At 55.1% G+C, this 13,685-nt stretch overlaps 1 protein-coding gene across 9 annotated transcripts in view; it reads left to right on the plus strand.

Annotated features, from left to right (window-relative positions):
• Nucleotides 1-4,359: 4,359 nt before the first annotated feature.
• Nucleotides 4,360-13,685, plus strand: part of ZBTB16 (zinc finger and BTB domain containing 16) — a 199,007-nt gene continuing 189,681 nt past the window's right edge. The window contains exons 1-2 of one of the 9 annotated variants that reach the window (XM_075909813.1): nt 4,360-4,553; nt 9,263-10,581. In XM_075909813.1, coding sequence (XP_075765928.1) covers nt 9,335-10,581 — 1,247 coding nt within the window. In that variant the 5' untranslated portion in view covers nt 4,360-4,553; nt 9,263-9,334. Of the gene's footprint in view, nt 4,554-6,041; nt 6,183-6,245; nt 6,271-6,374; nt 6,398-6,703; nt 6,846-6,879; nt 6,999-7,184; nt 7,244-7,266; nt 7,884-8,297; nt 8,457-9,262; nt 10,582-13,685 lie in introns of those variants that run through there. The other 8 variants (XM_075909809.1, XM_075909815.1, XM_075909816.1 and 5 more) reach the window with 8 other exon arrangements.

Genomic DNA, 13,685 nt, shown 5'->3' on the forward strand with positions numbered 1-13,685 from the left:
TCGGCTGTGCCTAGACTGGCCAGTTTTTCCAGAAAATCAGCCGCTTTTCCGGAAAAACTTGCCAGCTGTCTACACTGGCGGCTTGAATTTCCACAAAAGCACTGACTTCCTACTGTAAGAAATCAGTACTTTTTGCGGAAGTACTATGCTGCTCCCATTCGGGCAAAAGGGCCAGTGTAGACAGCTGAGATTTGTTTTCCACAAAAAAGCCCTGATCGCGAAAATGGCGATCGGGGCTTTTTTGCGGAAAAGCACGTCTAGATTGGCACGGATGCATTTCTGCAAAAAGTGCTTTTGCGGAAAAGCATCCGTGCCAATCTAGACGCTCTTTTCTGAAAATGCTTTTAACGGAAAACTTTTCCGTTAAAAGCATTTCCGGAAAATCATGCCAGTCTAGACGTAGCCATACAGACTAACTTGGCTACCTCCTGAAGCTTCTTTTGCTTATGGGGGTCAGAACTTCCAAGTCTTGTATTTGACTTGATTTGGAGGAGAAAATAAACCTTTATCTTAATTAAAACAAGAACCTGGGGGGTGAGAGGGAGGCAAGAGGAGGGTTACTGGTGGTTGAATCTGCTATTCTAACATTTTCTCTGCATACTGTATATATGGCCTTGCTGAAGGACAAGGGGCTGACTTGAAGGTCAAAAGCAAATCTTTTTCTTTCTTTTTTTCCATCTTCCTTATTTCATACCTTTCAGAATTGCTCTGCTTTTCACTTCCTTTATGGTCACTGATCTCTAAGGTATGTCAGCTCTGGAACTCAGTCTATGTGTGTGGAGGAGGATGTACATTCTGAAGGCAGACGGACTGTTTTCTGAGGAGAACTCTGTTGTTCTTGTTCTTGTCAAGCGACAGATGTTATTGACCAGGCTGTTAGAACAAAGCTAACGTATTGATAAATATTGGTTTAAATTTTTAGTATGGTCCATGGCTTCAAGCAATAAGTGGTTTCTTTACACTATTTGCATACACCAGGAGGCCAAAATATGGGTAGTGAACACAGCAACCTTTACTGTGATGGCTCACAGCACTGAGTGTGTGTCGGGGGTGGACAGGAAAAGGGTTGTGGGTAGACGGGGAGAGAGAGGTAGAGCTGACAGATGCAGATGTGAGGGAGTGCACGGTTTGGATCAGGATCAGACTCTGTTACCGAGTTGGCTAATTCCAAAGACGTCTTCAGATGTGGTGACCGTGTAAATCGAATTTCAGCTGAATGGAGCCCGCAAGAGACTGTAATGCACAGACCTGACATATTGTCTATATCCCAGGGCGGTCTGGAGGTCTGCTAGTGCTGAGACAGAAATGGTGAGAGACAATCAATGCCACCAAAGAGTTTGCCAGCTAGATATTTCCTAACCCAAGCTGTGAAAGATGGTTCTAGTTTGGGAAGGGTGGGCGGGCTGGGGGGTGACATTTGGCAACTAGACTTTGTTCCAATTTGGAATGAAAGCAAAAATGGAGATTCTCTGGAAGGGGTTGGTGCCATGGACCCTGGATGCCCAGCCATGGGATACACAGCTCGAAGGCAGTTCATCCACATGGCTCCTCAGCATTCAGGCATAAAAACAGGCCCCTATGTTCCACTTTGTCAGAACCAAACAGTCTCAGCAGAATGCTTCTATTTCAATGCATTCTGATGGGGGAAGAGAAAACAAATTTCACTCCAGTTTTCTGTCCCACTCTATCTGGTGATGTCTTTTGCAGGCAACATGGAGACGAAACGTCTGTAGGCAAAGAAAGTGCCTTGAAGAGCCTCCATGCATGATATAACCACGGAAAGAAGTGCATGGCATGCAAGGTGATGTTAGACTGTCAGACTGTTCAGGAGTCCATGTGGAAAAGGGTTTGAACCAGGTGCCCACAGAAAAGTTGCTCTCACCATTGACATCATTCACCAATTTGTTGCCTTTATTGACAGCTTCAGCAAAGAAACTTGGGACCGAATCAGAACTTTCTTTTCACCCCCCACTGAAAAGTCCCCTCCCAGGGAATGTGCAAGCTAATTCCCAAGGGAAAGATCTAACAGTTACTTATTAGATTGTATGTTCTTGGCCAGGTACTATCTTCTGTGTTCGTATGGCATCTAGTACCAAAGGACCTTAGACTCTACTGCAGTACAGATGATGAAAATAAGAATGCGCATTCATGAAGTTAAATAACTAGTCCCTTTGCAGTTACTAGTCAAGGGGAACTAGTCAGGCGAGTAAAGCGTATGCATGTGCATATGTGTTTGCACGGTCAGAGCTATGGAACAACGACCATGTTTAAATGTGTATTTGTACAACATCTACTAGCATGAGGGCTTGGTCCTGACTGGACAATCAGGACTTGGTCCTGACTGGAGAACCAATGTAATAGAACTATTAAGGCACAGCTTGACACTGGGGGAGTATTTAAGTGCACTGTGGTCTGAGCTATACCTAGTCTGCAGATGAATGAGAACGTCATTTGTAGGGTCATCAATCCAGTATCCTTTGAAAAACAGTGATAGGAATTAAGTCTTTTAAACAACTCAATAGCTTTTACATTATTTTTTAAAAAAGAAAAGTGAAATGCACCAGTTCCCAGGAAGGACTGGGGAGGGAGGGGGGTAATTTTCAGCATGCTGCCTGGGAATGTAGCCCTGGGAGATCTATTATTGCTAATGGGACTCATGCGGCTTAATTTCATGCAAGCTACACTAGAAATGTACCCCTAGCTGTCTGCGAAATTTCAGTTCTGAAATCAAGCCTCTTAAAAGTTAGAGCAGGATAAACAGACACCTGCAACTGCTCCTCTCCCTCCACCATGGATTTTTTTCTACTTTACAAAGCAAAACAAAAGACGCAATGGCTGTGCAGATTTAAGGAATTTAAAAGGGAGAGGGGGTCATATGCATGCAGACTGGCAGCCAGCAAGTGAAATTTCATTTTGCTGCCAGGTAAAATGGCAGAGTTATAACCCCTGAAATATGGGGTTTAGTTGATGCCTTATCTTTAACTATGCTACTGAGAATGCCACACTGTAATGCTTATGTAATAACCCTCAGTGCTGTCTCTTTCATTATAGGGCCTCTGTTATTAGGCTGTTCTTGTTAAATGACTGCTATCATCTGGTCCCAAAGTACATTAAATCCCATTATAATTATAAACACACTTCCTATAACATTCTCTTTAGATTACATTCACACTGCTTTATCCCTCAGGGTATCTTTGTACTAATACTATTCTTACTTGCTATTTTAGCAGACAATATTGGGTCCCACACTACTTGTACCATGCAAAGGGAGAAGGAAGCATTCCCATTACTGAGCAATATTTTGATGTCCCCTGGAAACGAATCTTGTCTCATTTATTTCAGGCACTCTCCCCTTTTATATAAGGAGGCCTGGCTTTTAAAATGTGTTGAACTTTGGCACCCTACTATTCTGGAGTTTATGAATTGCACTATTCCTATATCTCCATTCCAAAGAGTAGCATTATGAACAAGAAGTTTGGTTGAAACAAAAGACAGGACAATGTAGCACTTTAATGACTAACAAGATGGTTTATTAGATGATGAGCTTTCGTGGGCCAGACCCACTTCCTCAGATCAATTTGTGGAAGAAAATTGGCACGACCATATATACCAAAGTGATACAATAAAAAAAAGTGAACACATATAAAATTGACAAATCAGATTTTAGAACAGAGGGGCGGGGGCAAGGGGAGACGGTTAGTGTCTGTGAGATAATGATATTATGCTGTTCATTTCTCTCTTTCTATTAAAAAAAAAGATTTTTTTTTGCAGCAAATCTTTGTCCCTGGAGTTTCACTGCCATTCTTATACAACAAGGAGTCCTGTGGCAGCTTAAAGAAGAACCATTTTATTATAAGCTTCTGAGGGATAGCTGAATTAGTCCCTAACTGGAAAAACTTAAAAAACAATGAATAGTCTAGCAGCACCTTGGCAACTAACAAAATGGGTAGATGGTATCATGAGGTTTTGTGGGTACAACACACTTCTTCAGGTGACTGGAGTATTAGAAGTCCAGATCCAAGAATAAATAAGGGGGAAGGGAGAAAAAAAAGAGGAAAAAAGAGTGAATTGAATTGTTCAAGTTACTAGCGTTTACAATTTACAACTTTCCTGAGTTGTAAGTTGCAACTCACGTCATCAGTTCCTGCCCTTTCTATACACGGTGCTTGTTTGGAATAGTGTCTTTATCTGGGCAAAACAGCCCATATCAAACTGGCGGGTACCTAATATTTGGCACTTTCCAGCCAAAATTTGGCACCATGCCCATGGCTTGTCTTTGTTACTTTCTCCATCTCTCAAACTCAGGCACCCTTCTCCCTGCAACACTTGCTAGCAAGAGGCTGGGCGTTCAAAGCGCTGAGTTTATTAAGCAAGGGAGATTTTTTTTTTTTTGTACCAGGAATCTGGGGGCTCGTCTGGCTTTGTCTTGTTTCAAGTGGCTTTCTCCGGCCTGAGGCCTAATTGAAGATTAGGATCGGGGGTTAATTGTGTATTTCTCCGCTGGGGAAGATCGGATGCTTCCTAGGGCGAGCCTGCCGCGAGTTAAAGCCATGGTGAGCGAGGCTGGCAGCAGACGTCCGCACCGCCGCCTTATCGCTCGCCTCGACGCAGTTGTCACATTAGAAGTTCAACAAGTTGAAAACGTCTCTTGTGTAGCGTGGCTCAGCCAGCGACACCCGCACGCTGGTTAGGCGGGGTTCTTTTCCGATGTACGGATTTCATGATGAGCACGCGGGGGTCTTACCCCCCTCGCTGCTGCAGCCCCGGCGCTGGGGTGCGTTCCTGAAAGCGGAGCGTGTGTGCACCGGGGGGAAGGACTGGGAGCCTGAGCTCCGAAGCGGGTGCCGCGTTGGCCGGGGGCGAATTGGAACCCGGCTCCGCGGGCGGGTGGGTGGCTGAGCCCCTTGGCTCCCGCCCTGAACGAGCCGCGGGGCGGTCAGGGGCCCAGCCGGGTGCGTGGATCCCCTGCGGGGCAGAGGCGAGGGGGAGGCGAAGGCGATCGCGGGGAGGCGGGGGCTGGCTCTCAGGCAGGTGCCGGGACGCAGCCGGCGGAGGGGCTGGGCTGGGGGCGAACGACCCCTCCCGAGCCCCACCACCCAGACCCGCTGGGGACACGGTCTGCGCGCTGCTCCCCTAGCGCCCCTCGCCCGCCCCGTCCCCCCGGCCCAGGCCGGCTGGCGCGCAGGGTGCAGCAGGTGCTGGCCCGGCGCGCTCCGATCCCCGCGGGGCCGCTCCGAGCCGGGTCGCAGGCATTGGCTCCGGTTCATTGATTCCCCAAGGCAGCCTCCTGCTCCTCCATGTTTGTTGTTGGCAGAGGCCAGCGGAGCCAAGCGCTGTCCAGCAGCCCGCGGGATCCGCGCCCCCTCCCTCCCCAGCCCCTGCGGCCGGTCCCCAAAGCCGGCCGCCGGGCCAACCCCGCGCTCCCCCCCTCCCCTCCATGCAACTTTTCGGTGACTTCCCTTGGGCTGGGGCAGGAGCGGGACCAAGGGTTTTTCCCCTCTCCCCCCGCCCCCAACTCCTGGGGGCTGCTCGCCTCTGCCCGGGGCTTGGCGGAGCAACCCGGGAAGCGACGGGGCTACAACAGACCCCCGCTTTCCTCTTGCTGCACCCCTCCCCCCGCGCTCCTGCAGAGCGGCTCGCCCCTGGCTACGCGGGGTGCCCCCTGGCTACTTAGTACCCGCAGCTTCCCCCCCCCCCCCCTCAGCGCGGCTGCTTCTGCCCCCGGGAGCGGCCCCGACTCAGCAGGATCGGGGCCTCGGCCCGTTTGCAGCTCCCCCGCCCTGGGCAGGACGAGCTGAGCGACGCTTGGAGCGTGTCCTAGCGCCGCTGCCTTGTGGAGGCCGGGCCAAGGCCGGGCGGGCTCATGGGCTGGCGAAGGAGGGATGCTCGGCGAAGCTCGTTCCCACCCGTCTCCCTCCCAATCCGGAGTCTAATTCGGATGGCTCGGAGCTCTGGCCGGGTCCTGCCGCGGGCCGGAGCTTTGCGCGTCTTTACGCTCGGAGCCCGGTGTCCTGCGCCTTGCGCGAGCCCCAGCCCAGCCTACCCGTCCCGCCGTGCAGCGATAGCGCTGGGGCCCCGAGCCTCCTGCCCCCGCCAGCCGCGTGGGAACGGGCGGCGCCAGACCGGGACCTCGACACAGCTGCCTGGCGCGAGGCAGGGACTCAGTCCGGAGGATGCTCGAGGTGCCCGAAAATCGCTTCTCCCGAGCTGGCGCCCTGAGGGGTCCGGCGTGGGGGGGGGGGGGGTAACTCTTCCCTCCCCTGCTGCCAGGTGTGAACCTGTTAGTACCCCCCCCCAGCGCAGTGTGGAAGGGCCGGGACTCGCTCCCGTTCCCACTCCAGCTCCAGAGGCGCCAGCGGGGTCCCTGGAGCGTCCCGAGTCCCGCTGCGCTCCCAGGGTGGGTGCCCCCCTTGGAGAACCTCCTGGCCCGGGAGGCGTGGGAAGTTTTCCGCTCCAGCATCTCCCCGGGTCAGGCGGGCGGCTCCCCGCGCCTGGGAAGCGGAGACCCCCCGGCAGCCAGGGCGCGCCGCGGAGGGAGGGGGTGGGGGGCAGAGCCTGGCGGGAGGCTCGGGGCGGGAGCCGGGTGCGGGAGAGCGGTGTGGGCACCAGCCCCGTGCCAGCAGTAAAGATGGTGCCCGGCCCGGGCTTCGCCGGGGTGGGAGCGGCCCTGACGCGGGGCGCCAGCCGGCGCGTCAGTCCGCGCGGTGTTGATTTGCTAACCTGCGAGCAGAGAGCAGCGGGGCAGGATGAGAGCGGGCACTGCGAACTGCCACATGCCGCCGCGGCTGCCCTAGCCAGCCCCGGTCCCGCACGGCGGCGGGGAGGCGCCTGCCATGCACTAGCCCGTGAGTGCCGAGGGGGGCGGCTTGCAGCAACTTGCTCCGCGGGGCGGGGGTGTCGGGGGGCTGCTCGCTCGGATGCCCGGGCAGGAGCGATGCGCGGAGATACGCGGGCTCGCCTGTCAGCGCTGCGCCTGGCCGGTTCTCCCTCGGGGGAAGGTGGGGGCGAGGGGACACGGGGGGGGGGGTTGCAATGGGCGGGGGGGGGTTGCAATGGGCGGGGGGGGGGCTGTGGGTCGGGGGGGCGCTGGCAGGAGGAAGCGCAGCGGTTGTTGTGATGTTCCGGCGGAGAGAAACATGTAACCCCCCCCCCCCCGTTATTTATTTGCTGCTTGCGGGGGGAGGGGGGAGCGGTTCGGCCGCCCCGATGCGTTCCGAGAGAGGAGGCTCCTTTCGGGGCCGGGGTGGGTGAGCCGGGGGTCGGGGGAGCGCCCTGATTTTGGTTGATGGCTTTAGTTTTGCAGCGCCGGTCCATGTGGGGGGCTCGTGCGGGGAAAGTGTCCGCCAGGGCCCCTCCGCTCCCTTCCCCCGGGGGCGCGATCTCCCCCCTCCGAGCCGGGAGGCTGCAATTAGCAAAGTGCGGTGGCCGGGCTCTTAATGAGACCCCGCCTCGGTGCGGGCTACAAAGCACGTTGTCGCCCGGCTGCGCTCATCCCGGGCTTGGCACCTGATGAATTTGGGGCGCCTGGTTCCGTGCACCGGGGGCGCCTCGTCCCACTAACTTCCTGAGCTGCCCGCTCGGGGGGCGCGGGGCGGGGGAGATCCAGGCTGCGGCTGGCGGTCCCGCACACCTCGCCTCTTCCCGGCGGAGCTGGCTTTCCGCCCCGGCCGTGCGGGAGCCCTCAGCGGACCCAGCCCCGGCCGCGGTGCTCGATGCCATGCAGGCTGATCTGCATTGGAGGCTGATTAGCCAGAGCCCGGCGCTGCCCGGCTGGATCCAATCCCCGGGCGGCGTGTGAGTGGGGAGGCGAGGGGGAAACTCTCCGTTTGCAGCCCGGCCCCCGCCGCCCCGAATGTGGCTCGTCTCCCTCCCCGCGCGCCCGGGTGATTAGATTGATTTTTGCGGGGGGGGTGAAGTTTGTTGATATTTTGCTGGGGAGCCGGGCACCAGCCGTACCCGGGCTAACGGGGTGGGGGGAGCGCTGGGGGGGCTGCTGTCTTGTACGAGAGAAGTTGGGGATTTCAGAGGCAGTACCCCAGAGGCTGTGGGGTGGGGGGCGGCGGGGGTCCGGGTGGGGTGGGGGGCGGAGGGGGTCCCGCTGGGGTGGGGTGGGGGGCGGCGGGGGTCCGGGTGGGGTGGGGGGAGGCGGGGGTCCCGCTGGGGTGGGGTGGGGGGCGGCGGGGGTCCCGCTGGGGTGGGGTGGGGGGCGGCGGGGTCCCCGCTGGGGTGGGGGGCGGCGGGGGTCCCGCTGGGGTGGGGTGGGGGGCGGCGGGGTCCCGCTGGGGTGGGGGGCCGAGGGACACAAGCTGCTGCAACTTGGCCCGAGCCGATCAGGGATTTGGAATAGTTCACCGATTAACCCTTTGTTCTCCGGCGCGATGGGCAGCGAATCTCGGCTGCTTTTGCGGGGCTCTCCGGGCCCCTCTCCGCTCCAGCATGGTGCTGCCCACGGCCAGGTGCGAGAGGGCCCCCCGCCCTAGGAGCAGGGGGAGCCGGGGTTGGAAGCCCCCTGCGGAGCGGTTCGGGGTGGGGAGGGGAACCGCTCTCGGGGGTGTATCCGGGGCTCCCCCTTCCCCGCTGGCTGCCCGAGAAGTTTGCCCGGGGACAAAGGGGGCCGCGCGGCTGGGGCGGGGACCCCTCTGGTTTCTAGCTTCGAGCGCCCGCTGCGAGCTGGGGAGCCGGGCACCGACCAGCCCTGGGCTGAAGGTGGGGGGCACGCCGCTAGGGTGGGGGAGGGAGCGAGTCGCAAGGGCACAGATCCCCCCCTTCTCGGGGGCAGAGGGGAGGGCCACAGATCCCCTCCTCCCCGGGAGCACAGGGGGGTGTGGAGTGGCCCCTTGGGGGGTGAATGTATTTGGGGTAGGGGCCCCTCGGAAAGAGGTGTGGGTAGGACTCCGGATGGGGGGAGGATCAGCCAAAACAAGGTTTGTGGGTGTGATTTCTTTGGGGGGGGAGGCTAGATACCCCCTTTAGCTCCCAGGAAGAAGAGGTGTCCCCTCCCCCCTTTCATTGTTTCCCTCTGACAAAGTTGCCTGGAAGGGTGACCCAGTTTATCCACCAGGTGAGCTGCCTGGACAAGGCCAATGAAGGCTGCAGCTTGGAGGCCTGCCCCCCCCCCCCCCCCCCCCCCATTGGTTGATGATGGTTTGGCGATCTTTAACTGCCAGAGTTTCCAGGCTCCAAAACTCAGCTGCAGAAACTTTGTGTGCAACTTGCTAACAAAACTAAATGGTTCTCCCCCCCCCCCCTTTTGTTTTCACAGACAACGGGCACCCAAAGCTAGTCCCAGACTGAGCAAAGACAGACACCCTAATGACTACACCTCCGGAGCGCTATGGATTTGACTAAAATGGGTCTGATACAGCTCCAGAACCCCAGCCACCCCACGGGACTTCTGCACAAAGCCAACCAAATGCGCCTGGCAGGGACTCTGTGTGATGTGGTCATCATGGTGGACAATCAGGAGTTCCACGCTCACCGGACCGTGTTGGCTTGCACTAGTAAAATGTTTGAGATCCTGTTCCACCGTAACAGCCAGCATTACACCTTGGACTTCCTTTCACCAAAGACCTTTCAGCAGATTCTGGAATACGCTTACACCGCCACCCTCCAGGCTAAAGTTGAAGACCTGGATGATCTTCTGTACGCAGCCGAGATCCTAGAAATAGAGTACCTGGAAGAGCAGTGTCTGAAGATCCTCGAGACCATTCAGGCTTCCGATGACAATGACACCGAAGTTAACATGGCGGAAGGTGGCACCGAAGAGGAGGAGGATAGGAAATCTAGGTACATCAAAAACCTATTTATCTCCAAGCATTCCAGTGAGGAGAGTACCTACGCCAGCATGGCCAGCCAGAGTTTAACGGGGGCCATGGTGGACCAGAGCCCGTCTGTCTCGACTTCCTTCGGTCTCTCTGCCATGAGCCCCACCAAGGCGGCTGTGGACAGTTTGATGACCATTGGGCAGTCGTTACTGCAAGGTGCGCTGCAGCAGCACGCCTCCGAGGACTTGCACTCCATGGCCGGCCGACAGCCGGGCCTCTCCGACGTGAAAACAGAAGTGATGCAAGTGGAGGAGGCTTCTAGCCACGAAAGCCCCCGGACGGCAGAGTCCGGCACTTCTGGCGGGGACAAGTCGGATGACAAAGGCAAGGAAGGGCCTGGAACTCCCACCCGTAGCAGTGTTATCACAAGTGCCCGCGAACTGCATTATGCCCGGGATGAGAACGCGGAGCAGCCCCCCGAGTTGGGCCCAGGAGCGCCCGTCGGCCCGGAGCACTCAATCTCTCCCACTGAGAAACACCTGAGTATTTATTCAGTGCTACCAAATCACAAAACGGACTCTCTGCTCAGCCTGCCGTCCTCCATGCCGCCGGCGCTTCACATGCAGCCCGCTCTGGCCGTGTCCATGGACTTCAGCGCGTACGGCGGGCTCCTGCCTCAAGGCTTTATTCAAAGGGAGCTCTTCAGCAAGCTGGGGGAATTGGCGGCCGGCATGAAAACTGAAAACCGAGCCATCGGGGAGCAGTGCAGCGTTTGCGGGGCAGAGCTGCCCGACAACGAGACGGTGGAGCAGCACAGGTGAGTGTGCTGAGTCTCTCCTTACAGGGAGCGACAGTCAGCCGGTTTGTCACAGTCAGCCGGTTTGGGGTGTATTTTTTGTAGTTGAATTGAGGGCAAACCAGACAGCACTAAGCAGAGGAAAACGAGTGTCATCTGGGTGTAATTCACCCCTGTGAAGAGGACTCACTCTTCAGTTCCTGTTTAAGAAGCCAAAAAGTGGGCCATTTGTGGTGCACAGGCGCGAATGCACTGCCTTCTTCACGGGGCAAAGCGCTGGCAAGTTGCAAACTAAACAGGGGAGGGTCTGGGGATAGGAGTGTATTGGGGTCACTTGTCTGTTGAGAACGACTCTGCGCCTCCCCCAAGATGATGAGTTATGGTCCCTACCCTGCCAGATGTGAACCAATAGCCCAGATACGCCAGGCTCTCTCTCTTATTACCAGTGCCCTAAAATGCCCATGTCCGTGGGTTGAAAAGAGGTGTGGTCCTCGGCTCAGACAGCAGGCTGTGCTTTTCTTGTTCCATGGTCTAGCGAGTGAACGTGCGTTCAGATGCCAGGGCGCTGTGTGTGCTGTCTGTGTTTGTAACATGGGGATGGGGCATGTAGAATTCTCACGACCTGCTTTGGGATTCTCTCGGCCTTGTGGATTGTTCATTTTACCCTCAGCATCCATCTCCTGCTGCTGATCACCCACTGAGAGGCTGCTTATGAAACAGTTGCCTTCTTGCTTCTCGGAGTTGCCTTCTTGTTTCTCGGATGCGTGTCAGACGACGCCTTTGGTGTCGGTGATCAGAGCTGGCACCTAGGGAATGTCCACAGTTACTCCACTGAAGTCTGCAGAGTTTCTCCAGGGTTACACCTACTGCAAAAAAGCAGAACCTAGCCTTTAGTGAATCTAGTAGGCCTGATCCAAGTCCACTCATGCACAGACAGAAGCCTTGTTTGCACAGAGCCCTGTAGGCTGGTAGGGCTCGCGGTGGCTGTAAGAGTCTGCCAGTGAGCATGTGAGGGTCTAGGCTCTTCCTTTCCTTTTCCTAAGCTGTAAGAGCAGCAGCCTGACCTCATAGGTGCTGAAACTAGGAGCGTGGGGGAGGTGGTGCTGCAGCCTCCCCTCTTCCCCACCCCGGGTGCGAAGTAGTTGCCATTATATACGGGGTTTCTAGCTGAATTCAGCAGCCCCCACTCTAAAAATTGTTCCAGCACCCCGACTCGCTCTGGCATTTGGCTGTCACTCTGTGCAGGGCGCAGGGACTGGCCTAGTGGGGGGGGGGGGGTGCATGACCTTCACATGTCCAAGCCATGTTGCAGCCCCTCCCTTCCGCAGGGACGACAAAAGTGCACGCAAAGCCGTCGTTGCACAGGAGTAAATGACCATCCCGTTTGTGAGCAGAATGTAGATCCTGGATGCCAGCAGAATCTCACTGAGGGATCCAGACCAAGCCGCTTCCAGTATTCGAATGAGCCAACGAGTGTAATTAGCTTTTAATGTCCATAATATACACAGGAGGCTCTGGCAGTTGGTTTCCTTGCTTGTGCACGTTGCAAGAAAGAAAGCCCCTCGGCTCTGAACTCTTGTGCCTCCCATAAGTGATGGAGGATTATTTGCCTCCGAACCACAACTGCTGGGTCAACTGGATCCATTTTAAGTACAGGCTGGCCCCCACCCTGGGATTTCCACCCTCGCCTGGATTTGTCAGGCTCTTGAGACGTCATCTTAGTGCCGTTTGTGATGGAGGGTGTGCGCATTGTGATGCCAGCTCTGTTTAAACTCACGGGTGAGAGTAGCATGCCAGCCCTTTCCAGTGGCAAAAAGGATTTTATTTTTTTGGTATACTCGGATGGTATGTAAACAGGAACTTCCTGTGTTGCCGTTCTAGAACACAGATATAATCAATTGGAGTGTGCGCGCTTTCTTTTTAAATAGTTACCTGGGGCTGGGTCCTCTGCGGGTGTAAATTGGAGACAGGACTACATTGACGTACCCTAGTTGAGGATCTGGCCTATTGTGCTTACTCTAAAATGATGCAGGCTAAATGTCATTGAAAAGCAGCTGCAGTGCATGGCCGGAGAGGGTTTTAACATGGCTATCTGCCATGTTCTTAAATGTCTTCCTTTCTCCTTTCTAAAGTACAAAGAATAGCAATTGATGCTCTTGCACGTACCGCAGAAACTATTTTAGAAACTCTCGGAGAGGTCAGCTTCGCTGAGATTAAATTGAGAACTTCAATGCTGAATCTGCTCTAGAGTTCCCATTGCTGATCAATAATCCTCCACTGTCGCCGGGTCTCATTGTAAGGTTAGAACCTCCCTAATTCACATGAATGATTAGGAGATCTATTGAGAATGACTAAATGTTTTGAGTGAGAGCGTAAATGTTTTCAACCAGGTGTCTGCATCATGAGATTGCGCTCCAACTGCAGCTCAGTTTAAATTATTAAATATGTGTAATGCACTTGGCTATATTTTGTGGCGGAATAAGGTCGTAGGTCTGACCTCTTCACAAAGTTTGCCCTTGCTTACGTGTAGTTTTTAAACAGATTTGGCTTAACCAGTGCCGAACCCTGCATGTAGAATAGTAGTAGAGACGTAGCTGTGTTAGACTGGTGTTGCTGAAACAAGACCCTGCATGGACAGTCTTAATGTGATTGCAACCTAGTTTGGGTTTAACTTGTCAGTAAAGTTACCACTGCAAGCTAAATACACGTGAGCCAATTTTCAGACCTATAGTAACAAACCAGACTGGGTCAGACCAATGGTACGTCCAGCCCAGTGTCCTGCCTTTCTGACAGAGGTCAGAGGGAACAATCAGAACCACGCAATGGAGCGATCCGTCCTTTTTCGTCCAGTCTCCACTTCTGCCAATTGGAGTCTTAGTCAGGGGCTGGCAGAGCCTAGTGTGGCCCTATCTCGGCTAATAACCAGATTTTAAAAACCACCACACCAGATAAACTCACTGGGCTATCTTTTTGGCCTTCTCATTGTTTTTAATGTTACAGACTAACACAGAGACCCCTCTGAGACTTTGGAACTCTAGAGTGGGGTTAGATGCAATGCATGAGTCTTGGTTAGTCTATTACCGACTGGAGCTGCTCCAGTAAAAAACAGATCCCAGGTTTTTTAG

The sequence above is a fragment of the Pelodiscus sinensis genome, chromosome 26, assembly GCF_049634645.1.
Source record: "Pelodiscus sinensis isolate JC-2024 chromosome 26, ASM4963464v1, whole genome shotgun sequence".
In the NCBI taxonomy this organism is placed as follows: Eukaryota; Metazoa; Chordata; order Testudines; family Trionychidae; genus Pelodiscus; species Pelodiscus sinensis.